At 39.4% G+C, this 26820-nt stretch overlaps 1 protein-coding gene and 1 long non-coding RNA gene across 6 annotated transcripts; one reads left to right on the top strand and one right to left on the bottom strand.

The window, feature by feature from the left end:
• The first annotated feature begins 1881 nt into the window (after positions 1-1881).
• Positions 1882-7838, top strand: LOC307015063. The gene is made up of 2 exons (XR_013801410.1): positions 1882-4590; positions 5451-7838. It is a non-coding gene; the product is annotated as an uncharacterized lncRNA (long non-coding RNA).
• On the bottom strand, positions 6376-26820 carry LOC307015058 (uncharacterized protein). 5 transcript variants are annotated; one of them, XR_013801402.1, is made up of 7 exons: positions 16929-22896; positions 14489-14548; positions 10806-11654; positions 10360-10509; positions 10160-10250; positions 6697-9875; positions 6376-6476 (listed from the first exon to the last, which is right to left on the bottom strand). XR_013801402.1 is itself a non-coding variant. In XM_079643433.1 (6 exons), the coding sequence occupies exons 3-5, from the start codon at positions 11646-11648 to the stop codon at positions 10191-10193; spliced, it is 324 nt and encodes a 107-aa protein (XP_079499559.1). In that variant the 5' UTR covers positions 11649-11654; positions 14489-14548; positions 16929-22896; the 3' UTR covers positions 9482-9875; positions 10160-10190. The 5 variants fall into 5 exon arrangements, 3 of the variants coding, with proteins under 3 accessions (XP_079499559.1, XP_079499558.1, XP_079499557.1); XR_013801403.1 differs by having other exon boundaries at positions 6378-6476; positions 10746-11654; XM_079643433.1 differs by lacking the exon at positions 6376-6476 and having other exon boundaries at positions 9482-9875; positions 11535-11654.

Raw genomic sequence — 26820 nt, 5'->3', positions numbered from 1 at the left:
GGTGAATCACCTCATTGTTGTTCTCAAAACCAAATAATACATTGTTATAAATTGTTATATTTGATTTACACATAGAATGTACATGTTTAATATACATAGTTAAATCATAAAAAAATGGTTGTGTTGTATGATTTCTTAATACTGTATGTTATAACCGTTTGCATAACTTGATTTTATGTTCTGTTGTCTATGCTTTTCATGTTAGACTAACCCCAACGCTCTAGAGTCAAGACATACACCCTTATGGTGGCCTTTTACTTGTATTGTGGTGAAACACATAAGTAAACCATTGCCAGAGAGGACCATTTTATTGTTTTAAAAACAATGTTATTGATGTGGTTGGTTGATGAATAAATATAAATTAGGCATACGTCTGTGGTACTTTTTGTTGTTTACATCACACTGCATTATAATGCGTTTGGAAATAAATTCATTTAGAAGTAACAATATGGGTTAGCACTTGAATATTTTTGTAAAGAGATGATCCTCATCCGGAACACTGGTTGTTGGTTTAAGATAAGATAGAACTTTATTGATCCCAATTTGGGAAATCTTTGCGTTGCAGCAGCATTAAAACACATGGCATTATACAATACAAATAAAAAGACAAGAAATAAAGAAGAAAATATACATGTTGAATTTACAAATGAGCAATAACAAGATATGCAAGATATTATATTTACATAACTATGTGACGGATGGAATATAAAATATTACACTGAATATGTCAAATGTACAGTGAAGAGAGCAGAGAGTTCTCTTCCAGCCAGAGGTGATTTGTTGTACAGCAACACGTTCTCACTCCCAACCCGTCACATGTTGACGGACGGTCAGGGCCCCTCCCCGTCACCGACTTGCATAGTATCGAAAGCCTAAAGTGTCACTATCCGCCCGTAAAACGCGCATTTTTTTTTAAAAAACGGGTTCTTGACGCGTAAAAAACGCGCGTTTTTTAATATGATAATGAGTCCCACCTTCTGTTTTGCATAGCCAGTACATTTCAAGTGTGTGCAACCAATCAGTGAAGAATTAAGCCAGACTAAAGCAATCTTTTGATGAAAAGTTCCTGTAACCTACCCCATTGTGACATTTAGATAGATAGATAGATAGAAATAATAAAGCATAATCACAATAATTAAATCTAAATTAAACATGTACAGTAAATAATATAAAGTATAAACATATCTACCGTCACAATTTCATTATTGTTATTCATACTTTCTGTTATGTAGTTTATTAATGTTCCCATGCTTTCAGTTTCCATCCAGTAATATAATCACAATGCTATTTTGAGGGTATGTTCAAAACAATCTATGTAATGCAACTTGCTGTACGTACTGCTACACCTACTATTGGGGAATCTGATGTATGTTGTAATGTTTGTGCCGGAGCCGCTTCATCCAAAACAGTACTCCGGTTAGAGAGATGACACCTGACGGGAAATACAGTCAATTGGTACACACTGTGAATATGAGTGGGAAAAATGAGTGTAATAAATGCTTTTTAGACAATAAGAAATATAAAGTTAACTCAACTAAAGTTGCTCAGTATTTTTGTATTGTCAATACTATTACTGCATTACTAATATCTCACATCTGAAGGTTTAAAGAAAAAGCACCTTAAAATAAAGATTGGTCTTTCAATACATTAGCTGGTTGATTTTGTCTTTTCAATTGTTTATCTAAAATCAAGTAGCTATAACTGGTACTTATCGTTTGAAGATAGTCTGGTTATAATGCTGTTTGAAGGAGGCACACAGGTAAGAGCACTAACTAGCTAATGTATCTTAGCTTGAACTAAATGTATTTAACGTATAATAAAGTGACTGCAAATATATGTATCACAAACTTTATAAAAACTTATATTTCAGTCCACAAATACACAGAATAAAGAATACATTCAGGTCAATGTAGAAAAATAAGAAATACTTTAGTCCCCTCTGTCTTCCTCTCATCAGTAGAGAAAAAGTGTGTGTGTACAAGATAGATATTAATTTTACTCCACAATTTCCTACCGTATTATTAAATAAGTCTGCACAGCTGAGGGGACACCTGTACCTCATTTCATGTGATTTATTCATTAAAAACTGTATTTTCAGAGTTAATCAAATGACAGCCACATTGTTACGTAAAGTGTCTCAAACACATTTAAGGAGTGCAATGCAACTGAAAGGTACACTAATAAAAGTAAAACAGTCAATTTCTTCAGATCAATCTGTATATTTTAACTCCAGAGCACATTTGTTTGAATGAAAAACAAGTTGTTCACACAACCAGCTTTGGCCTCTGAGGCAGCCATTACCTGATCTTAGACATGTTAATAAGTACCACAGTTATTAGTTGCAGTAATATGTGCCGCTTCCAAACATCAAACTCTTAGAAAAAAGACTTGTCCTTATTATCTACTGCACACTTTTTTTAAACCAACACTGACAACTTGCACCTGTGAGACATATAATCTCTGAAAATGATTAGACATGCATAACTTCTACGGGGGAAATCGGTCATACTGTAAGTGCAACTTCTGAACACAACACTTTTTCGCAAATGTTTTACAATGCATAATTATTATAAAACCTTACCATGTAACAATTGTAACTGAGTGAGTGCAACAAAGTGTCTACTCTGCGATGAACAGCTGGGTTCTCAGTCTATTCACTTTTGGGCTCATCTTTTTCCCCTCAAGTTCCATCAGGACTTTTTCCACAACTTCAAAAGTGGATTGCAGTTATTTCGGATATCTTAAGTTCAGTGCGTATATGAGCCCGAAGAGCATGGCAAAAGCTGTCGCAACTGTGACGACCCCTGCTTCACTGCCTATGCTGGTGTGGGTGTGCCTTTGTGTGTGGGTGTGTGTGCTTCTCTCTCCCTGATTGTATCCAGGTGCAGCCTCTCTCCAGGTGCTCCCAATCTGATCAGCGCCTCCATAAAGGGTCTAAGTAGGCTGCAGTGGCTCTCTCTCTGCCCGGGGGAACGTAGGAGGAAGAGCAGCCCGGAACAGCTATCCTCCTGCATAGAGCTTGTTAACCCTGTTTGGTGGTCGGTTGTTTTGGGGAGTGTGAATAAACTCCTCTTTTTCCCGTACTCACGTCGTCGTCTCATCGCTGCGTTTGTTATGGCTGAGAGCCAAGCCGTGACAGCTGGGGGCTCGTCCAAACCGGTAAGATAAGCTTGGGTGCGTGTGAGTTCGTTCGTTATTTTGTGTGGGGTTTCTCCTGATAGGTGGTAGCGACGGTTCCCTTGGGACCGTTGTGCGGGGTGTTAATGTTGTGGTGAAAGTGGCTGAAGCTTCGGTTTGGGGGCATGGCCGTGGTCGTAGTATTTTTGCTAGCTTGCTAGTCGCTTTGCTCGGCCAGCGGTCTTTAGTGCATAAGTACCCGCCGCAAGTAACCACATGAAGACCAGGGAGGAGATTAGTTAGCGGGTGTCGTAGTTAGTGGGGAAACTCCAATCAGTTTTTTTTTCTTCTCTTTTCACTCTTTTGTCTCACTGTAAACTCGGTGTTGCGTTGTAGTATGGCGGAGGTAGACGCGTTTATCAGTGCTCCCTCTCAGGAAGCCCTTGAAAATTTCTCAATGGAGCAGCTGCTCGTTATTGCGGAACATTTCTCGGTGGAAATCGTTGGCGATAAGAGGCTAAAAAGCACTATAAAAACCTCTATTGTGTCAGTATTACGTGAAACGGGTGTGCTTCCGGAAGTTAAGGAGGGGGTGTTAAAACCTCTGTTGCAGGCTAGTTTACTGTCCTTTGAGCAGCAGAAGGAGATGTTGTTGTTGCAGCTGAGTCATGACAAAATGAGGTATGAGATGGAGTTTGAAAAGGAGATTGCAGTGGAGAGGATGCGGCAGGAGACTGAGAAAGCCAAACTTGATATGGAAGGACAGCGTCTTTCCATAGGCAGAGGTAGTGCGGTGTTGGGTGAGCGGCACGGTGAACAGGTGCCCAGGTCTCCTCAGCGGTTCGATGCTAACAACTTGCGCTTGTTGCCGCAATTTAATGAAAGTGATCCTGACACTTTTTTTTTGCTTTTTGAACGGGTGGCTAAAGCTAGGGATTGGCCGGATGCAGACTGTGCCCTGATGCTTCAGTGTGTACTCACAGGAAGAGCACAGTCCGCATATTCCGCGTTGTGTTCGGAGGATAGAGAGGCGAAGTCCCTCCCCTTCCGGGAGCCTCCATGGGACCCCGGAAGCGGAAAATTATACATTGAATTCAATGGAGAGAGAAAACGTATCTTTTGATCCCGTTTGAATTGTGCCACGAATGACACATATGATGTTTGTCAATTTAAAAGAACATTTTGCAAGTCAAAAAAATTAAAATGTGTCGTAAAACTGTGAAGTAACACATTTTTTTGTGTTAAGCCGCTCAGTGAACTACATGTCTCTGGTCCCGCACAATACGCGTCACCAACACAAAGATGACCGTCACATTGGCACATTTCACCTCATTCTTTCAGAATGAGAATAAAAGTATAAAACGAGGTGAAAATCACTACAAGTCTGGGCACGTTGAGAGCTGTACATACACGAAAGGGGAGTTAGTCGGTTCTGTAAGAGCCAGCATGCGGGACCGGCTTTACAAGGTTTCGGTGAGTAATATGAGTGCAATATTTAAGGTTAATGTCAGTCAATAAGGAGGAGAATGAAAAAAAAAGATGATGAACCACAGACCCGGCATATAATGACTGCAGTGTGCAGGGCTGTTTTAATTTATGTTACTGTTATCAATAGCATTAGTTGACTGAGAAAACCGTCAAGAAAAAAAGTTTAGCGATGTTACGAGTCGACTAGCATAATATGAACCACGGCTGTGATTGACAACCTGGACAGCCAGTCAGAAGCTAGAATGCCAACCTAGAGAGCCAATCAGAACCTAGAACGGGTGTACTGTATACGGGTGTGTATGCTGTGGATAACATTAGTGTTCACAAGAACAAGGTACACTCCCGTGTTTTGTTTTATTTGCTCTTCAGATTGAAGCGGCCAGTTTTATATCGACTATATGTGTGATCTCCTTTTTACATCTCGTTGTGTAATTTGAGTTTATTTGCTGTGTGTAGATTCAAGGATTTTGGTTATCTTGTCAATTTGTTTGGTTATCTAGGCACAGCTGTGTGTGACTCCCTCTGGTACACTGGTATGTTTTCCTAATGTAGAGAGCATTGATTAATTCATAAACTACACACTGAGTCTAGACCCTGACCAAATCCTTTTTTGTTGATCAAATGTTTTTCAAAAATGTAATACACATTTAAAAAAATACAATGTACAATCACAACCAATACAACACAAATTACAAAAAATTCAGAAAAAACTAACAACAATCAGACAAGAGGACAAAACTATGGAAAAATAAACCCTCCCACCCCCAGATCTGGACCATCCTTGTATTGCTCATTCAATCTATTATAGCATGTTAACAAACATGGTACTTACTTTATTTGTACAGATCTACATGGGAGAGGATGGCGTGATGCAGAGCGCCGTCTGTGGTTGTGCACGGGGGATGTACAAATGCAGCCACGCTGCAGCATTGGCAATATTTGCCATGTGGCAGATCAGCTCCACAGAAGTTGAGTGCCAGTGGAGGAAGCCTGGCACTTCAAAAGTAGTCCAGCCGGTGTCTCAACTCTACCAACAGCAAGAGGAGACATACAACCCACTGGCCAGAGACATCGCCACTGAGGAAGTAGACTTGTTCAGGTCTGCACTGAGGGGCGCAGCATGGCATGGCATGGCTTTTGTCACCTGAGCCAGAGCTGCAGCCTCAACATCAGGCCATTTTCAACGTGCCGGAGCTGGTGAAGGAGCGTGGGGGTCGGGGGCTTGAGGCAATTCTTGCCTCAATGCGACTGAGCAGAGACCAGCAAGCTGCCATCCAGACAGCCACCGTAGGACAGCGGACAAATCCTCAGTGGCAGTTACACAGGCAGGGCAGGTTGACAGCCAGCAATTTTGGTGCTGTGCTGAGGTCGGGACTTTCATCCACTCCATGCGCGTTCCTCATGAAGAGGGTGCTTGGGGGGTACAATTTAGACGGAGTCATGGCTGTCAACTGGGGAGTTGTAAACGAGGTGTGTTTGGCCAGTGTGTTTGGCCTTTTAAGTGTGACACATATGTAGTGATAAATGCTTCACCTGACCACTGTTCCTAAATAAAAAAAGTTTTCTGCATTGTCAGTCATTTTTTCCAAATAATTACCAATATTTCACAAATTCTTCATGTCAACTTAAGAGCACAGCTGTATGTTGAGTGTCAGCTTTGCTTGGTTCATCTTACTGGGGGGCAGCTACATGGATGTCGGTGCAGTCCACAATCATTTTGCAGTTGAAGGCAGAATGAATTTATTATTGACTCAGAATGAAGCACAACTTCATGTCATACAATATATTGACTTTATTTGTAACTGTGTAAAAAAATAAAGCATTTATTAGCAAGCAGGACCTGCAGGAACAGAGAACGGTGATGGATGGAGCTGGGAAGAGAGAAGAATAAAGAAAACAGATCAACTTTATTATCGGATATTAAAAATTCAATTTCAAAACAAGTTGCCGCTCCTACAGTTTTCTAGTATGTAAAGATGATTTCACATGACCTATGCAAAATATCACAATCAATACATGTGTCTCTCTGGGGGGTGCATTGTGCCTTTGATGTATATAAATAATATACCATAACCAAATACTATTACGTACAGTGGAAATCAGGTTGCCAGAGCAGGTCAGTCCAGTGTGCATGTTCCTCAGGGTCTCAGCAGTTACAGGTGAGGTAAAGAAAATAAAAGAGAAAAAGGTCAGTAACAACACTTTAAAGTAACAACACTGAATAATTATCTATTTTAATAATTTTCTCTCAGTAATCACTCAACTACTGTCTTTCCAACCAACAGATTGACTCACCCTCACTGTCATCACAATGAAACACGTCCAGAAGAATGTCATGCAAAGCTCCCTGCCTGCCTGCCTTCCTTCGACTCTCCCTGAACTGCTTCCTTAGCACCCGGTGGAGGGCGCAGTAGGCCACTCTTCAAATGTTTCACGAAATACTTACCATGATGACTACTCTTACTGTTTAACATTTTGGTGTACTTCATGTAATAAAATAATAACTTAATGGTAAGGCTACTAAAAATGACAAGGCTAAGTAATGTAATGCTAACTAACGTGCTCGCTACTCGTCGCTACTAGCTAGGTAGCTAACTTGACTATGTTCCATGCACAACATGTATATTACCTATGATATTACCTGATATGTCTGATCCAGCGACTCCTGGTCCTTTCATAAGAGGGGAAGCGATAGAACGAGCAAGTGGTATGATCACTTTTGTGATTACAACATGGTACAAAGCACACAGGCATCTTGTAAAAGTAAATTTATTGGAGCAATCTCTTATATTTATTGGAGGGAATAAATCAGTTATGAAATCTTCTTCTTCGCTTTAATTACGAGTCGCAACCACTTGGAGCATTATCGCCTGTGACATCACATGCGCGACCCAGAATGGGATTTGGGATTTGTAGTCTTTGTAGTCGCGTATTTTTCATAGTCTTATATTTCAACAGTTTTACGACAAAATGTGACTTTTTTGACATGGAAATGATTGTTTAAGATTGACAAACATCATATGTGTAGTTCGTGGCACAATTCAAACGGGATCAAAAGATACGTTTTCTCTCTCCATTGAATTCAATGTATAATTTTTCGCTTCCGGGGTCCCATGGACCGGAAGTAGATGGGCGTGACTTCGCCTCTCTATAGCTCTAGCTATGTTAAAATAAAATGGGCGGTGCTTAGAGCTTATGAACTTGTTCCAGAGGCTTATCGACAGCGTTTTAGGTCCTTGGAGAAAAAACAGGGTCAGACTTATGTGGAAATGGCGAGGGATTTGTTTGTTCCTTTTAAACGTTGGTTAGCTGCTATGGACATCACTTCCTTTGACAAATTGGGTGAACTCATGATTTTGGAACAGTTCAAAAACATCCTTCCTGACAGCATTGCAACCTATATAATAGAACACAGGGTAACTTCGGCATCCGAGGCTGCAGTAGCAGCGGATGAGTTTGTGTTACTGCATAAGGGCAGGTTCGGAGGGCGTGCTGGAGATCTACCTGTGTTTGGGGGAAGTGGAAGGTCTGTTGATGTTGGGTCATTGGGGATGGATCTAAAGAAAGTGGCTTGGGAGAAATCTGAGGATAGTTGTAACTATTGTCGTGAGAAAGGCCATTGGAAACCAGACTGTCCGGTGCTTAGAGCAAAATCCAAGGGAGGAAGATTTGTGGGTAAACCGGTTGCGTTTGCTGCTCCTGTGAGTAGCTGCTGTGTTGACGAGGGGCTTACGGACCACTTATGTGGACCTGAGGTTCTGGCGTCCTATGCTCCTTTTATAAGAGACGGCTTGGTGTCATTGGTGGGTAGCAATGTCAAAGTTCCAATAAAAATTGAGGGATACAGGTGCATTTGACTCCTTTATTGTTGACTCGGTTCTGCCTTTGTCTGAGGAAAGTGACACTGGTGACACGGTTCAGACTCGGGGGATGGGATTCACGGTTTTTCCTGTTCCTGTCCATAGGATGTATCTCGACTGTGACCTTGTTAAAGGGGATGTAGCTATTGGGGTACGTCCAGCTTTTCCAATCGAGGGGATACATTTCATTCTGGGTAACGATTTGGCAGGTGGTAAAGTCTGGGCTGATGGCCCTTCTGTGTTGTTAGTCACTGGTGGTCTGATTGAGTCAGCATCTGAGAAGCGCTCTACAGTGGTGCCAGACGTTACGGCCGCGTGTGTGATCACAAGGGCTAGGGCCAAAAGGGATCAGGACTTGCTATCACATGGGAAGTCAACTGACACAGTGGAGGTTCCATCTTTGTCTGAGTTTTCGGTGTTACTTACACAACATGAGGTGGGAGCAGGAGGACCAATTTTGGTTTACACAGATCACAATCCCCTGACCTTTTTGCATTCAATGAAGTGTCCTAACCAAAGACTGACGAGGTGGTCTTTGTTTCTTCAGGCTTACAACCTTGATGTTAGGCACATTAGGGGGTCTGACAATGTTATTGCTGACGCGCTGTCACGAGCCCCATGGCACTAAGTATGGTTAGGTCTTACCTTAATGTATATATATTGACTGTCATACTGTGATAAATCTTTCTTGCTCTGCCCATTCTTTTTAAATAGTGCTTCTCAGATACTGGTGTTGCTAAAGGTGTGGCTGGGCGTTGAAGGAGAGGATTGCTGTGTGAAGGTGGTGTTTTTTTTGTTGTTTTTTTCATTAGGGACCTGGGGGAGTTCCATATGTGGGGTTTTGTTTTCCATGACCTTTTGCTTTGGTTTGGGATGGGGTTGGTTGGTGGTGCCGGTGGCCCTGGGGACACCGACTTTAAGGGGGGGGGTGTGACGACCCCTGCTTCACTGCCTATGCTGGTGTGGGTGTGCCTTTGTGTGTGGGTGTGTGTGCTTCTCTCTCCCTGATTGTATCCAGGTGCAGCCTCTCTCCAGGTGCTCCCAATCTGATCAGCGCCTCCATAAAGGGTCTAAGTAGGCTGCAGTGGCTCTCTCTCTGCCCGGGGGAACGTAGGAGGAAGAGCAGCCCGGAACAGCTATCCTCCTGCATAGAGCTTGTTAACCCTGTTTGGTGGTCGGTTGTTTTGGGGAGTGTGAATAAACTCCTCTTTTTCCCGTACTCACGTCGTCGTCTCATCGCTGCGTTTGTTATGGCTGAGAGCCAAGCCGTGACACAACCGAGGGCAAGCCGCTGAGGACCTCTGTTCCTTCGATGAGAACCTTGATGTCTTTGGGTCGATGAAACTGATCCTCTTTCCCAATGACAAAGATTGCCATTGTTTCCTGCTCCAGTTCTCCAGCCTCAGCGTCCTGCATATCATGCAAACAAAAGGGAAATGGATGAGGACCACAGAGTGTAGTTCAACAGGCCTGAGGCGCAAAGGTTTCCCCAAGTTTGCAGCTACCTTTTTAAAAATACAAGATTATAGTGGATAGATGAAAAAAGGAAAGTTCTCAGTTCAGTCGACCCAAGAGGAAAGCTCAGGAGGTCATCACAAATGACTAGCTTTCTAACCAAGCAGTTATTTGCATGCAGTACAAATGTTATTTTTCTTTTATGAACAAACTTCTTGTGAGTGAGTGGGAGGTCTTACCTGGAATTCTTTGATGAGATGGTCAACAGGTTCACCCAGGTAGATCATTAGATTTGAGGATGCATTCTCTTCTGATGGCGATGTCCACAGTCTGAGTAAGAACAGTTTTATTTATTTATTTTTATTATAAATTATAAATCAAATGCAAAAAAAAGGACGATTCAGCCACTGATCCCACAGATAAACTCATTCATAGATACCTCATCCAAAACCTGCAAGATCCCGGTGGTCTTCTGTTTCACAACTCCTCCCATGCTCCTGATGACCTGCAGCAGTTTGGTGGAGTGTTTGTCCAACTGCGCCAAGAACTTTGTCTCCAATGGAGTTGTTGTTATGAACTCAGCATTTACCTAGAAAATATAAGCAGCATAGGAAACAAAAAACACTGAGAATTTATAATACACATATTTTTTATAAAGAGCCAACGGTTTGATTAAAAGTACTCCAAATCAACTTGTATGAATGTAACATTTAAATTAATCCACATATTTATTGAAAACCACCACCAAATAAAGACAATGAGTAATAGATGTAAAGCTTATATTGTGATATTGATATTGTAAAAATAAAACATCAACATATTTGCCTTGGCTGTCTATAGTTGTTAGTTAGTTGGGCCCTCATTTCTTCTCCACTACAGGCTTACATCAAAATAATGACCTCTTCCATGTGAAAAAGTGCAGGCCACCGCTCCAAGAGGCCTTCAATGCTTGGCCTCTGATGCACTATTTCTTGTCTTCGGTATCCAAACGCCTTCGCCATCTTTTCTTTTATTGATTGCCGGTTATTTCTTTTCTGTTGCTCTGCCAAAAGGGAAATTGTCTCTTGCTCCATGCTTTCTGGAGTCTCACCAATCGGCAAGGATGGAAAATGGTTGGCCTCAGCTCGCCTGGCTCTCTTTAAATTCTTCGCAGGGTAGGACTCTTCTTGAGACTTGGTCTTCAACGAGTTCACAGCAAGCTCTGCAGATGATTTGAGCTTGGTGTCAGTCTAGATTGGTTCTTTGTGTACTCTGCATTTCCTCTCTGTAATTGACATTCTGTCTCATAGGAGAAGACCGGGATTGGAAACACTTTAGGCCACCGCTGTGTTCTTAATGATTCCGAGGAATAGCCGCTACGTAGTAATGTGTCATCTGTATTCACAGATCCAGAGGAGGAGTCTTCACTGTACAGTCCACTTGTAGGGGTACTATTTAATGGTATCTCAACTGGGTACAAGACCACAGTTGTAGAATCCGGGTCTAATTCGACAACTTTGATCACCGTTAAATCTTTAATCCATGTGTAGATGTAAGATTAACAAATGTGTTCCCAAAATCAGTGTCTTTGTACTGTAGCCTTATGTAACCTTCTAATCCACATGAATTCTTGACCTCCTCAATGAGCTCTTCCATTGAGTGGTGAATCCCATTTCGAAGCTCCAGTCTGACGCTGTTGTGGTCGTTCAAGATGATCAGCAATCGAACAGGTGGTCCAATATCAGCCATGGCGCTCTAAGAGAAAGAGAGATGTGAAGAGGGAATTAATGAAATGCAGGTGTACACTCAATACATTCTTTCTTTTCAAATTGCATTGTGTTGTACTTTACAAAGTATTACATACAAAATGCATATATATATATATATATATATATATATATATATATATTAGGGCCAGGACTCGATTAAAAAAATTAATCTAAGTAATTAGAGGCTTTGTAATTAATTAATCAAAATTAATCGCATTTTTAATCACATATAAATATTTGACCTGAGAACAGTGAGAAGCAATTTTTTTCACATGGATTTTAGTATACCATTGAATAATGACTGAATACATAAGCTTAAGCAACAAAACATTGTTTATTTTTTTCAAGGTGGTACTTAACCAAGACCAACAGAAAAGTTTCAATTTTTGCCATAAAGTGTAGCAATAGCATATTTAGGAATATAGTACATTTCAGAGATTCAGGTAGCCTATAGGTAGGTAGACCTTCTGTAAACTATAACACTTTGTTTTTCAAGTAAAACACAATACTTTCAAGTACATTCAGAACATTGGAAACCCTGACGATTAGAAAACATCTCTCTGTTGCTTCAGAGGCCAAAACAGACTTTGTTGATTTACCAACAGTTGATTTAAAAAATCTTATCAATTTCAGTCCAACTCTCTCAATAACCTTGGCCAAAACAATAAACAGTTCAACATAAAGTGCCAGTTGCACCAACAACGTATTAAATAGTTCAACATAAAGTGTACCATTTAAAATAAAATAAAAAAGTGCCAGTGATTGACCTCAATCCCTCCTATTCTTCCAATATCCTGATGAAAAATAAAATATCTCTGTTGCATAGGCCACTGTTTGATCAACGCGAATTGGGTGTGGGTCCTTGTACTCCGAGTCGGGCTAACGTCCACGCTAGCTTCCACGCTAGCTCCTATATGTTTTGCATTGAGGTGATACTTGAGGCTTGATGTGCTGCGGTGATATGCGAATTCCTTTTTGCATAATTTGCAAACAACCGTGCTCTTATTGATGCTTCCATCCGTCCGTTTTTTAAAACAAAATGTCCCACCCACGGGGTCAACCAAAGCGGTCTCATCAGCTTCTTCGTTCATGTTTGACAATTGTTCACTGTGGTTTGTTGTTGTCTGAAGTCATGAACGTTAGTTGGTGCTCCAGTATAATTGGTACCCCTGAAACTCATCCAGTGAGAAACGTTCCGCGGTGCAAAAATAAGTGCGATTAAAATGCGTAAAATTTTTTAACGCCTTAATTTTTGTTTAATTAATTAATCTTAATTAACAGGTTAAAGTCCCGGCCCAAATATATATATAAAAGGGCTGTCAAACAATTACAATTTTTAATCAGATTAATCACAGCTTAAAAATTAATTAATCATGATTAATCACCATTCGAACTATGTCCAAAATATGCCATTTCTTTATGTATATTGTTGTGGGAATGGAAAGGTAAATGAAAGAAGGCGGGTATATCCATTTAACATACAGTATGTATGTTTATTATAACATTGTTCTGTGTGTCAAAATGAAAGACAGCCCACACACCTATCAATCATCAAACCGTGGGGTCTTAATTCATTACGTGTTGATTTCTATCAACACGTAATGTTGTTTCGATGTATATAGAGATGTACTTCAGCAAAAGTATTCTCCGTCAGGACTTCCTGCAACAACACCACGCCGTTATCTTGATTCTGATTGGCCAGAAGACATTATCAAAGATGTTCTATTGAGAAGACGATCACTACGTGACAAAAGTTTTCAAAAACATTTCTGGTCTTCGGTATTTCCAGACAAGTGGCTACTGAAATCAATCTTACTAACTGCTGTCTGTGCAATTTACTCGGCGGACTTTATTTTGCTTACTTTAACATCATTTTTCATGGTGGGGCTAAGCCATTTCTTGGTATGGCTGTAGCCTACCCCAGCGCTGCCACTGGTGGGATGTATGGGGCGGGCCATTCTGCACATGCGTTAAATGCGTTAAATATTTTAACGCAGTTAATTCAAAAAATTAATTACCGCCGTTAACGCGATAATTTTGACAGCATTAATATATATATATATACTCATTCTGACCTTATACATGAATGTATCTTTTAAGAGTTATTAGCCGCATTCCCCCAACTGTATAGTCAGCCAATAGGTATGGATCAGTCAGTTCATTTGAGTCAAGAAGTTCCACCTTCTTTGTAGGACACAGTTTCAGTTCATAGGCTCTGTAATGTTCCCTATACCATGCACTCAGCTTTCTGACGATGAAAAGCAGCTTATTGTTGATAACAATCATCTGGATTGTTTCCCTGAATTCCACGGTTTCGTATTGCAGCTTGAATGGGATTTGAAGTGCAAAGTTCAGAGGCCAACTCTTTCACAACTGATTCATCAACTTGGCAATTGCGATCTTGTAAGAAGTGGATTATAGTCTTTTGGGTAACTGGCACAGAGGCAGTACCAATTAAATATTGCAGCTCTTCTAGAAGCTCATTCACAGCTGCACTTGATACAAGAAAATCATTTTCTAATTTAATTAGGACTGAGGCAAGTTTTAATTCAAAATCTGTTGAAACTGTTGATTCTTCATCAGGAAGTTCTTCAGATGACAAATCATCATTCAACTGATCAGTAGTACCCGTTTCAAATTATTCTAAAACATCATACCCATCAACAATTCCAGGCTTTAAACCATGTATGTGGGGTATGCTTCCTCCATTTGTGAGTATTGAAAGCTCCGTAATGATTTGTTTTGTATGAGCAACCAGAAATCATACAATTTACAAATGAATACCCTCATGACATTTTATTTTTATTTTTTTAAACTTACCACAAGCAATTCACAGGATCATCCACATGGGTAGAACAGTAGGAATAGATGGCTGCTTCCCTGAAGTTTAAAAGAGAAAACCTTTCATTAGTATTTAAATAGCCATCAAAGTGTCTAATCTACAAGAAGATCACTGACATATTCAAAATATGTCAAACATTAAACTTAAATTCGTTACTCAAAGCCTATACTTTATTTTAGGAGAGTGGTCAACATTTTGGTAATGTAAAAATTAGGGCCGGGACTTTAACGCGTTAATTAAGATTAATTAATTACACAAAAATTAACGCATTTTAATCGCACTTATTTTTGCATCGCGGAACGTTTCTCACTGGATGAGTTTCAGGGGTACCGATTATACTGGAGCACCAACTAACGTTCATGACTTCAGACAACAACAAACCAAAGTGAACAATAGTCAAACATGAACGAAGAAGCTGATGACACCGCTTTGGTTGGCCCCGTGGATGGGACATTTTGTTTGAAAAAACGGACGGATGGAAGCGTCAATAAGAGCACGGTTGTTTGCAAATTATGCAAAAAGGAATTTGCATATCACCGCAGCACATCAAGCCTCAAGTATCACCTCAATGCAAAACCTATAGCAGCTAGCGTGGAAGCTAGCGTGGACGTTAGCCCGACTCGGAGTACAAGGACCCACACCCAATTCGCGTTGATCAAACAGTGGCCTATGCAACAGAGAGATTTTATTTTTCATCAGGATATTGGAAGAATAGGAGGGATTGAGGTCAATCACTGGCACTTTTTTATTTTATTTTAAATGGTACAGTACACTTTATGGTGAACTATTTATTATGTTGTTGGTGCAACTGGCACTTTATGTTGAACTGTTTATTTTTTTGGCCAAGGTTATTGAGAGAGTTGGACTGAAATGTATTTTGATTTTTTTAAATCAACTGTTATTAAATCAACAAAGTCTGTTATGGCCTCTGAAGCAACAGAGAGATGTTTTCTAATAGTCAGGGTTTCCAATGTTCTGAATGTACTTGAAAGTATTGTGTTTTACTTAAAAAACAAAGTGTTATAGTTGACAGAAGGTCTACCTACCTATAGGCTACCTGAATCTCTGAAATGTACTATATTCCTAAATATGCTATTGCTACACTTTATGGCAAAAATTGCACTTTTCTGTTGGTCATGGTTAAGTACCACATTGAAAAAAATAAACAATGTTTTGTTGCTTAAGCTTATGAATTCAGTCATTATTCAATGGTATACTAAAATCCATGTGAAAAAAATTGCTTCTCACTGTTCTCAGGTCAAATATTTATATGTGATTAAAAATGCGATTAATTGCGATTAATTCATTACAAAGCCTGTAATTAATTAGATTAATTGTTTTAATCGAGTCCCGGCCCTAGTAAAAATATAAAGACACAATGTTGTAAAGTAAAGTTACATTTACAATATCTTTATCAATTGAACTCGAAAATAAAAATGTAAGTCGCTCGTCAATATGAAAGAAGCCCACTACTTTGTCCTTAAATTGACGTTTAACACCAGAATGTCTACTCTGGTAATAAATACAAATTCATAGTCTTATCTATATATTTACAATAGAAAACACGCAGCCCGCCTGTTCATACTGTTTACAGGCCACCAAGCCTCAGTTCAGAAAAGGTAAAGTTGATACTTAATGTTTGTCTGAGTATATCTACCTTTGAATCTGGCCATGACTCATGCTGGTAGGCCGCTAACGCTAGCATGCTTTATTCAGACATTGACTTTAGCCTTTAGTCGAATTGGAGTCATGGGTGGGTAGTGTTTTTACAGTCCACTAGCTCAGTTAAGAACATTTAACGTTACAGTTAATGTTGTGTTGAGAAATATATGCTCTGCTGAGTGTTCTTCACTGGATAATGCGTGGTCTGAATAAAGCATGCTAAACATTAGCGCAAGCTTTTACGGCCTACTCAGTCAGAGTCACGGCCAGACACACGTAGGCTAACGTTTCCCATAAATAACGTTACATTTTCGTAACTGAGCTACCGGACTGTAGTAACGTTAGCCACCCATAACTCCAAGCGGGCTAAAGGCTAAAGCTAATGTCTGGATAAAGCATGCTAGCGTTAGCTTATAAGGGCTATCAACAGCCGGTAAGAGTCACAGCCAGAGTCAACGGAAGATATACTCAGACAAGCGTTAACGTTTCGGTATGTGAAATTATATTATATATATATATATATATATATATATATATTAATTATATATATATATATATATATATTAATTATATATATATATATATATATATTAATTATATATATATATATATTAATTAATTATATATATATATATATTAATTAATATATATATATATATATATATATATATATATTAATTATATATATATATATATATATATATATATATATATATATATATATATATATATATATTAACATTAGTTTATCCTTACCAGTATCACATGTGCTCGTTTTCCAAGTGTCAAAGGCTGGATAGAAGCGGATGAAGTCTGCTGGTTACGACGGTTACTAGGCATGGGCGGTATCATGTTTTTCATACCGTCATACCTTGCTGACATCATACCGTGGTATACGGTGTTAACTGTGTTCGTTATTCTCCCGACCAGGAGAGAAGCTTTAAAATAGGAGACTAAATGGAGTCTCTGTGAAAGTTCAATTGGAGTACTTTAATTAAAAAAGGCGCGGTAGTGTTACAGACAGAATATTGTTCAGTCAGACAAACAGCTGTGATCCGCTCCTCGATAGGGAAGCCAAGAGCGTGGATCTCTCCTCCGGTGGTTTATATATGGTGTGCTGGCTCCTCCCCGCCAGCCGGCTCGCCTCGTCTCCAATGTCCGTTATTGCATTTAAACAGAGGATAGGTTCTTTTCACATTCAATATATGCTTAACACACCGTTTCTCCTCATATTCTCGTTCATCACTTTTCATTTAACACATTCTAAACGCTGTAATCAATACTCTAAACAATACTTCTCGGCTCGTTTGGTTTCCGGTCATTCCGGATGTTGTCACATGCTACTCTCGTCTGTAAACAATGTATTCAAATAAACTGTACCTTCATTTAATATTCAGCATGGTAGTATCTCGACATCTATAGTTGTAGTGTTAAATCAGTAGGCTTCGGTTTGCACCACTCCATATCATTTCGCTACTAAATTCACCTCTTCAGGAAATCGTATATTAGCCACATGCTAAATGCTAACCGGAGATGAAGGATTTTCAGAATAAAAGCTTAAAAGCTTAACTGCTTGTGCACAAGAATTTCTGGTTTTTCAGTATAAAAGAGCATTAAAACTGACGGCATGTTTAAACTACATTTCCCCATTAAAACATTGATTTTAATTTCTAACAGTCCCTCCTTACACACCTAAAAGGTGTGTATAATACTGAAATCAATGAGTTCTTCATCTGAACTTTGCATATTACATATCTCATATTAACAAACATACAATCAAATGGAATGGTTTTACAGCCGGCTTTACAAAAATACAAAATAAATTCTTGTCTGTGTTCAAACATAAAAGTTTTCCCTTATGCATAACTTCTAGTGTTTACATTCAATATCATTCTTCAAAATAGCAGCAATGGCTTGGTATCAGAACATTTCTTCCTCCCTCCTTTCACAGAAACCGTTCTCATACCACGCTCAGTGTTAAGGCACTTGTTTTTACAAAGTGAAAAGAAATAAACCATTTTAGAATAGCAATAAAATAGTAAAGTCAAATAAAATAGACCATCTTGGTATAGTATAAAATAAATTTAAAATAAAAATACACTATCTTGGAATAGTATAAAATAAATTGAAATGGATTCACTCCATTTTAGCATTTTATTTTGCTCACTTCTTCACATGATTTCATAATGTAAAGAATCACATCAGCTGGACATTCATTGATCAATCTCATCTCCGAACATCCATCATTTAAACTAACTCATCATTGTCATCCACATCTGTATACGGGGGTTGGTCGTCTTGTTCTGCTAGCATTTGTAATTATCTCCTCATGAGAAATTTACCCTCCCTCCTTTCATACCATTTAAGGTATGAAAGTAATATGTTCTCTAGAAGGGGCCGTTGTACGTTCTACTCTGGGGTACGGCATTCTAGACAGTCATTTCTGGGAGAAGATTTTGCTCAGTTACAACAGTTGTAGAGTTTCATCACTTAAAAGTTCCTTCTCATTACCTTTGGGTGGTCTGTTCTAATGCAGTGATAAAGTCCCTGATAGCTATGCTAACCCCTTTTACAGTGTGTGGAACCTTGGGTGCCCGAGCATGTGATAATTACTCCCTCCTTTAACAAGGACTTTAAAACAGAAGTCATTTTATTTAATGGTTTGTAGTTCAATTCCGGAATTTACACTTATGGCAGATATGTTTCTCCTTTAAATAACATCTCTAAAAGTCAGGTCATCACTGATTGAATGGATGACCTTTAGGAGCTGGTGGCGCTTGAATTTTAAAACTAATACTCTGGTGCCGTGCGCTCCCTCTGAAGCTGCAAGTAAGATTTAAAACATCTGCAGGGTGGGTTGAGCGACCCCTTCTCCCTAAACGATGTTTGTTGTAACAAATATGCACCATCACAATGAGTGCTCCAAGGCCCCGCATGTATTGCTCCCAACTACATTAGTTTTTTTTTAAATTAAACTTTGCTTTCGCTCTTTGCCCAGTGTCATTTTAAAACTCTACATCTTGGACGAAAAACAAATGTTATTTCCACCTTAATCTTCCCTCCTGAGGTAATAACCATGCCACAATGGAGATATCAATACTCTAGATTGGAATACTATCTTTGGCTTGGTACTAGCTCTACCTTTAACATTTTCCATACAAATAAAGATTTGTCTGCTTTTATAGAGTGGTTACTAAAACCATCCCTTTAAACTGTAGGTCTATACTGTAACAAATTAAATCTTACCCAAATTCACACATGAATAAAAAACTCTTAAAGAATAATTTGTTCATATGATGAAAAGATTGAATAATATGTTCTACCCTCAGTGTGTTTTTAGGGTTATTTAATAGTTTCCTCTTTCTTTCTTTATAAATTCACCAATTGATTAATTCATGGCTAATAAATCTTTTTCTTTACGTATTTCTCGTTGGTGAATAAGTGTGTTTATGTGTAAACTCACTCACTCCCGTTTTCCTTCTCTCCCCCTCTGGTTGTCAAGCCACGACCCCCTCACATTCTGCCGGACCATGCCAACTCCTCCGTTCTTTCCTCTCCTCCGTCCATCTGCGCTTGGACCCTTCCGCTGTAACTCTTTTCAGTGTCCCATTTGCTTTGCTTTTCATCTCCTCCTTTAGTCTCTACTTTGTTGCATGGAGGGCGTATTCCGCTCTCATGTCCCACACTCTGCTCTTGTGTCCAAATCTTGTGGCTCAGCTTGGAACTTCATGTCCTGTGGGGGACCGATGAGAGTGTGCCTTTTTATGTCACCTGTAGTTCTGGATGCCTCAGGTGGAGATGGTTCAGGATAAAGTCTTGTCATTGTTGGTTCAGCTCTGCTTCTCTGTCTGTTCGATGGAGGAGGAGGAGTCTTCCGTGGTGAGGTCTTTTGTCTGCTTGGAAGTTGGGGTCGTAGCGTTCTGACAGGCGGAGAGATAGAGAGAGAGAGATCTCGGGACGCATTATCTATAGTTAACACACTGAGGTAAAATAAATCCAATCTTTCCCACTCCATTTTCCTAACCATACTATCTTTCTTTGATGTTAAATGTCATCTAAGCCCAGTTAATGTTTTCTAATAATTGTACCATATCCCTAAACATTGTTTTCACCCACTGTAACATGTTTACTCCAATTAACTTTCAGGAAACCACTTTCTTCCATACATTTAAATACCTAGATGCTTCAAGCACCACATATTTCACACACTATAAAGGAACGTCTCCATATTTTCTCCATCACTTTAAATCTCACTGTTATTTAGAACATAAGTAACTTTGGTGACTGGACATATCTGCAATGTTGCCACTATCTGCTGGGAAATTTTGTTCATAGAGTTTGTACGTACAAAGCTGTACTTTTGGGTTAGTAGCCTGTGTACTCTTATCCCTAGGGGACCCCACAATTGGTTTGGCTTTGTTCTCGTCATCATCTCTATTTTATCCCTGGTTGTGTCCGTTACAGAATTTAAATAACGAGTCCAAAAATAACATACAAAAAATTGGACTCTTTTTCAGATGTAAAACAAAAAAAATAGGTTTTCACATTAATGTACAATCTATAAAAATCTATAGACAATTTGTCTTTTGAGCTGTTTCTATCTTTATCTTATTTCTATTTATTGTTTTGTTCCAGCTCTGCCAAATCAGTCCTAACTCCCAATAATGTTCTGGAAGTTGCCAGTGAAGGGTGACAATGTGTGAGGTGGTGTCAATTTGCTCCTTTTTCTTTACCTTTAAACCGGAGCGCGTGTGAAGTTTGTTACAACCTTTCACGCTTCCGTCCACCGGGGATCAGCCCACTGTCTTTTGTGAACTTTCACCCTCACCCAATCACCTGGCCGAACAGGAGTCTCTTCTGGTGTCTCGTCTGGTATCTCTGTAGTTTTCCTAGCCTGCTGTGTAGACAAAACTTGCATAATATTACTTAGAGTTCTGACATATTCATCCACTTCTATTTGTCTAATATCTAAAACTGGACCACTCCCTCCTTGGAGAAGGCCCGAGCTTCGGCATACCTCTTGTTGTTATATGACCTATTGTTGACTACATGTTATTATTTATTAACTACAACGTCACTGAAATCAACATATCTGTATAATCATGACACTCCCTCCTTTGAGCATAAAATGCTCAATTAATATTGCAATGATTACCCTATTCTGAACAGGACATGTAAAACCCATAACGTTGCATTAAAGAAATATAACTTCTCCGTGTACCCACAAGGGGTACAAAAATATCGTATGATTTATGGGTTTCTGATGGTATAAATGCATATTCACTATAAAAAAAAAATCAGCAATTAGCACTTCTAATAGTTTACTTGTTTCAATAATGGCTTTTGTAATGGTATTATGCATCATCGTTGCTGCGAAAAACAATACCCCTGGTGTCGCTAATGCGTCTCAATAATTCTAGGATTAGAGGATTGGTTGACACTGCTGAACTAACATATGATAAAATAATATTTCCCCAAACTGGAGGGAAAATATGAACTATTCTCACAGAGAGTGACCTGCATGAAGGGCTGGTGCCCCTCACTCAAATGAGATATTGCCTTACGCACTACACTATAAATCAGTAAAGTTACTCAAGAATAAATAAATAAAGACTGATTCTTGAAACTGTTGTAAAAACCCTACAACTTCTTCATCCAAGCTCTCAATCAGTGTTATGTTATTTAATCTGCGGCTCATGCCTTAAAACAGATACTTCAGACCGATTATAAAATTGTGTTTGAGAAAAATGTAATCTGACTCCATAAATCACATAATTGTTTGATTAAAAACTACACTTCTGGCTAAGAATAAGTGAAGTTCCCCTTTAAACACAGCCACGGTCTTTTGTCGGGGTCCATTTATGTACTGGCTGGAAAATGTTGGGCCAGTCTCCGTCGCGCCGTCACTGTTCTCCCGTTAACAGTCACTCTAGTTCAGCTGGGTTCTTGTTGACTTCTTCACTGGTTTGAGACAAGCGACCCTATCGGACACCTCCCTTTGTCTTTCGGCAATAATGTCATTATGGGCTTCAACTGCCTTTCGTCTCTCTTCAATAATGTCATTGTGGGCTTCATCTGCTCTTCCATTCTTCTGTTGAGTTCCTTTTCCATTATTCTGCCGAGTTCTTCTATTCTTCTGTTGGATTCTTCCTCTCTTCTGCTGAGTTCTACCACATGTAAGCTGTTTGTCAATCCTTGGCTGGCATCTTCCAGATGGAATACCAGACTTGCAACCATAGCTTTTCTTTTTTCAGCTCTGTTCATAGCAATGTTTTCAGGTCCATACCAAGAGGGTTGTCCGGCTTTGATCCATGCTTGTTGTTCTCGCAGGTATTCTCCATTTTCATGGTCAATTACTGCTTTTCTATGGGCTTTCGTTGGTTCAGGCTGATTATCTGCTGGAAGCAGTCCTCTCGTTTGCCACTGTTCCAACAGTTTGTTATATTGGATCCATGTCTTCCATCTAAGATTTGGAACTGTTGTAGCATCTGATCTGATTTTTACCCTTTCCTTAATAACTGCAGTTGTGCATGGTTCTGCGTCTGGTCTCAACTTAGTGTCTTTAAGTGACATGTTCTCTTCTTATTCGAATGAAATTATGAAGTTTATCAAGGATTGAAGCACTAATCCTCCGACTAGCACCTTTGTTCCTGATTTTAATATCCTATGTCATCCGATCTTAACTTTAAATCAGGTTTTTTTTTTTTTTTTTTTTTTTAATTTTTAATATTATTAAAGTAAATTAAAATATAAAAATTTTTGCAAATTCTAAATTGTTTAAAAAATAAAAATTTGTGCAAATTTTAAATTGTTAAAAATAAAAATTGTACAGTGTACAGTATAGTTTTGACTTTGAAATATGAATTTGGTTCAAATTCACAATGTTATGGTGTTTCTGCTATTTGGGTAATAATTCTGTACTACCACCAGAGTGCGCTATTTTAAATTCCAGCTTAATCCACTAGGGAATAGCTGTTTCAAAACTGACTCGTTTTTAACAAGGAGAAACTTAGTTTCCTCAAAAATATCTTTAAAATAGGAATTTACACTATGGTTAAACAACACAACACATAACCGCCAAAACACATTTGCAAAGAAGAATATTCACAATGTTATGGTGTTTCCGCTATTTGGGTAATCATTCTGTACTACCACCAGAGTGCGCTATTTTAAATTCCAGCTTAATCCACTAGGGAATAGCTGTTTCAAAACTGACTCGTTTTTAACAAGGAGAAACTTAGTTTCCTCAAAAATATCTTTAAAATAGGAATTTACACTATGGTTAAACACACATAACACACATAACCGCCAAAACACATTTGCAAAGAAGAATATTTCAAAAACCGCCAAAACACATTTGCCAGCAGCAATATTTCAAAAACCGCCAAAACACATTTGCCAGCAGCAATACTTCAAATCTTTGGAAATACAACAATCCTTCTCTCTAATATCCAAAAATTGATTCAGCCTTCTAGTTCCAACTGTGACAAGAAGTATTATTCGTTCTTCACAAGATGGAGGTCAGGAAAATGCCTCATTGGAGTGAAACCAGCTGCATAAGAACAAAGAAAGGAGTGCTTTGAATTAGCATTTCACGAAATGGCGATTGCCCTGTCTTTGTTTTTCCACATGTGGGGTGTAAACAAGATGGCACCCAATTATTTCGCACTCTGACCTGTAGACAAAGAGATTTGTCCATGCGGCTCCCAGGTGGGAGTTTAAACAATGGCTAGGTGATCTTTAAACGAACAGTAACAAAGTAAACCACTGGTGTGGTATTATAAACCCTGAAATACAAGCCAAAAAAACACTTAGTTTAAAATAACCACATTTCTATCTAGTTTACTATGAAAAAATGGGCTTTATCTTATTGATATCATCACTTAAAGTTAGGAACCCTTACGCACTAGCTATAAACCTGTTCACGTAATATTTGACTTTATAGTCGACTATGGGCTTTATCTTATTGATATCATCACTTAAAGTTAGGAACCCTTACGCACTAGCTATAAACCTGTTCACGTAATATTTGACTTTATAGTCGACTATGGTTAACTGTTGCTATTTGGACACGCCAAACTGGGACTAATATGGAGACCTATCAGCCACTGATAATAGACCGTCGTCTTATTACTGCACTGCTGCTGTAACTCCGATTACCGTAACCCACCCGCAATATCTTTTTTTAAACAGAACAGTTTTAACCACTGATAAAGGCCTAGACCTTAACCAAGCCTTTCTTGAAAAGGACTTTCTTCACTGACTTCGGTCTTAGCCCTTAGCTGATTCACTATGCCCCGCTACTTTTCACTTTCTCGGCCCTTAACCGATTCGCTATGTCTCCAGATCTTAACAAAAAGTCGTTAAATGGGCTATATACCCTTACGTCATAGGCTAAATAACTATTAACGTAACAAGAGACACCCATGTGAAAGCAGCAAGGCACCTATCCGAAGTACAATGTCCACACACTATATATTTAAAATTCAACACCCACACGTGGTTAATAGCATGCAGGGTTAATGGAACAAAAGAAAGTGTGAACTCACCCTGCTTGTGACAAAACAACGCCTCGTGGTTTTAGAGTGATTATTTTATGAATTTGGGTTGTTTTAACATTAAAATGCACAGCTATTTTCAGGATCAGCCGGCTGCCATCAAACACACAAATCTAACTTTGCCTAGTTTAACTAGTGAAGAATCTTTGTCATAACAGGCATCTTCTTACCGATTGATTTGAGCTCTTGTGTGTCGAATGGCTGCAAGCGTCTCCAGAAAACAGCCGATTGGTTTTCTCTCCTCGGTCAGCGAGATCACGTCAGGGAACTCACCAGATTGTTAACTGTGTTCGTTATTCTCCCGACCAGGAGAGAAGCTTTAAAATAGGAGACTAAATGGAGTCTCTGTGAAAGTTCAATTGGAGTACTTTAATTAAAAAAGGCGCGGTAGTGTTACAGACAGAATATTGTTCAGTCAGACAAACAGCTGTGATCCGCTCCTCGATAGGGAAGCCAAGAGCGTGGATCTCTCCTCCGGTGGTTTATATATGGTGTGCTGGCTCCTCCCCGCCAGCCGGCTCGCCTCGTCTCCAATGTCCGTTATTGCATTTAAACAGAGGATAGGTTCTTTTCACATTCAATATATGCTTAACACACCGTTTCTCCTCATATTCTCTTTCATCACTTTTCATTTAACACATTCTAAACGCTGTAATCAATACTCTAAACAATACTTCTCGGCTCGTTTGGTTTCCGGTCATTCCGGATGTTGTCACATGCTACTCTCGTCTGTAAACAATGTATTCAAATAAACTGTACCTTCATTTAATATTCAGCATGGTAGTATCTCGACATCTATAGTTGTAGTGTTAAATCAGTAGGCTTCGGTTTGCACCACTCCATATCATTTCGCTACTAAATTCACCTCTTCAGGAAATCGTATATTAGCCACATGCTAAATGCTAACCGGAGATGAAGGATTTTCAGAATAAAAGCTTAAAAGCTTAACTGCTTGTGCACAAGAATTCCTGGTTTTTCAGTATAAAAAAGCGTTAAAACTGACGGCATGTTTAAACTACATTTCCCCATTAAAACATTGATTTTAATTTCTAACAACGGTATATGACGGTATCAGTCCCAATTTAAGGGGTCATTTCTCTCCCCCAAATTTTTTTACTCACTATATCAACAGCCCCACCACATATATTTTCCACCAGCCGCCACTGACGGTATGACTTGGGTCGACTTGAGTGAGGTGGCGTTCGGGGCAAATAGATGTTTCGAACGGTATATTATATGTTCGGTGTAAAATGCAGCCCGAGCCGGTAGACGCTCGCAAAGTGCCGCGACGTGCGCGTAGGTGCAAAACAAGGGCTGCATACATGACACATTGTGCAAATGGCACATTTTGAGATCGGATACAGGACGCGTTTGTAGATGTCCAACGTTGTTTCCATAGTGAGCTAAGTTAACAATATATCATCATACATAAACATTTTCCGGGAGTAAATACTTGACTTATTGAATAAAGTTTGCTATATTCACTAACTAGTTTGGCAATATTATTCCGTGCATTTGTTAAAAACCTTATTTCCATTGGATTCATTGGATTACTCGCGTGAATGTTTAGCACGTAAATTCTTTCGTTTTTAAAACCGTCCGACCTCGACTACAAAACCATCAACCAGTTGCATAGGATTAAAAAATGTCAACACTCACTCACCCCGTCTTAAACATTCCCAAAGAAGTGCCTCCGTCTCTCGTTGTGCTGGATGAAGTCACTGGCGACGAGTAAACCCAAAATAGTCCCAAACAGGCGCAGAGGCATTTTTCTTTTTTACTAGTTGTCCGAGTTCGGGGCCGGCAAATGCTGCCGCCATCTTGCTCAGCTCAGCTCTGTGCTGAGCTCTGAGAGCGGGAAAGACGGACTGCCCTCCCCTGCCCTCTGCTGGCGCGTGCTGTGCATTACAACCAATGTCGTCCCTGTCAAAACTCCGTGTCAGTGTAATAGAATGAAACGCATCTGTGATTTGGCGCACAGTCTGTGACGTCACGGTATTGAAAATCATACCGACGGTATTTCGAAATACCCTGGTATACCGTAATACCGTCATACCGCCCAAGCCTAATGGTTACCTCTGTCACTAACC

The sequence above is a fragment of the Notothenia rossii genome, assembly GCF_949606895.1.
Source record: "Notothenia rossii genome assembly, chromosome: 8".
NCBI classification, from domain to species: domain Eukaryota; kingdom Metazoa; phylum Chordata; class Actinopteri; order Perciformes; family Nototheniidae; genus Notothenia; species Notothenia rossii.
The sequence above is the reverse complement of the archived record's forward strand: the minus strand, read 5'-3'. Positions and strand labels throughout refer to the sequence as shown.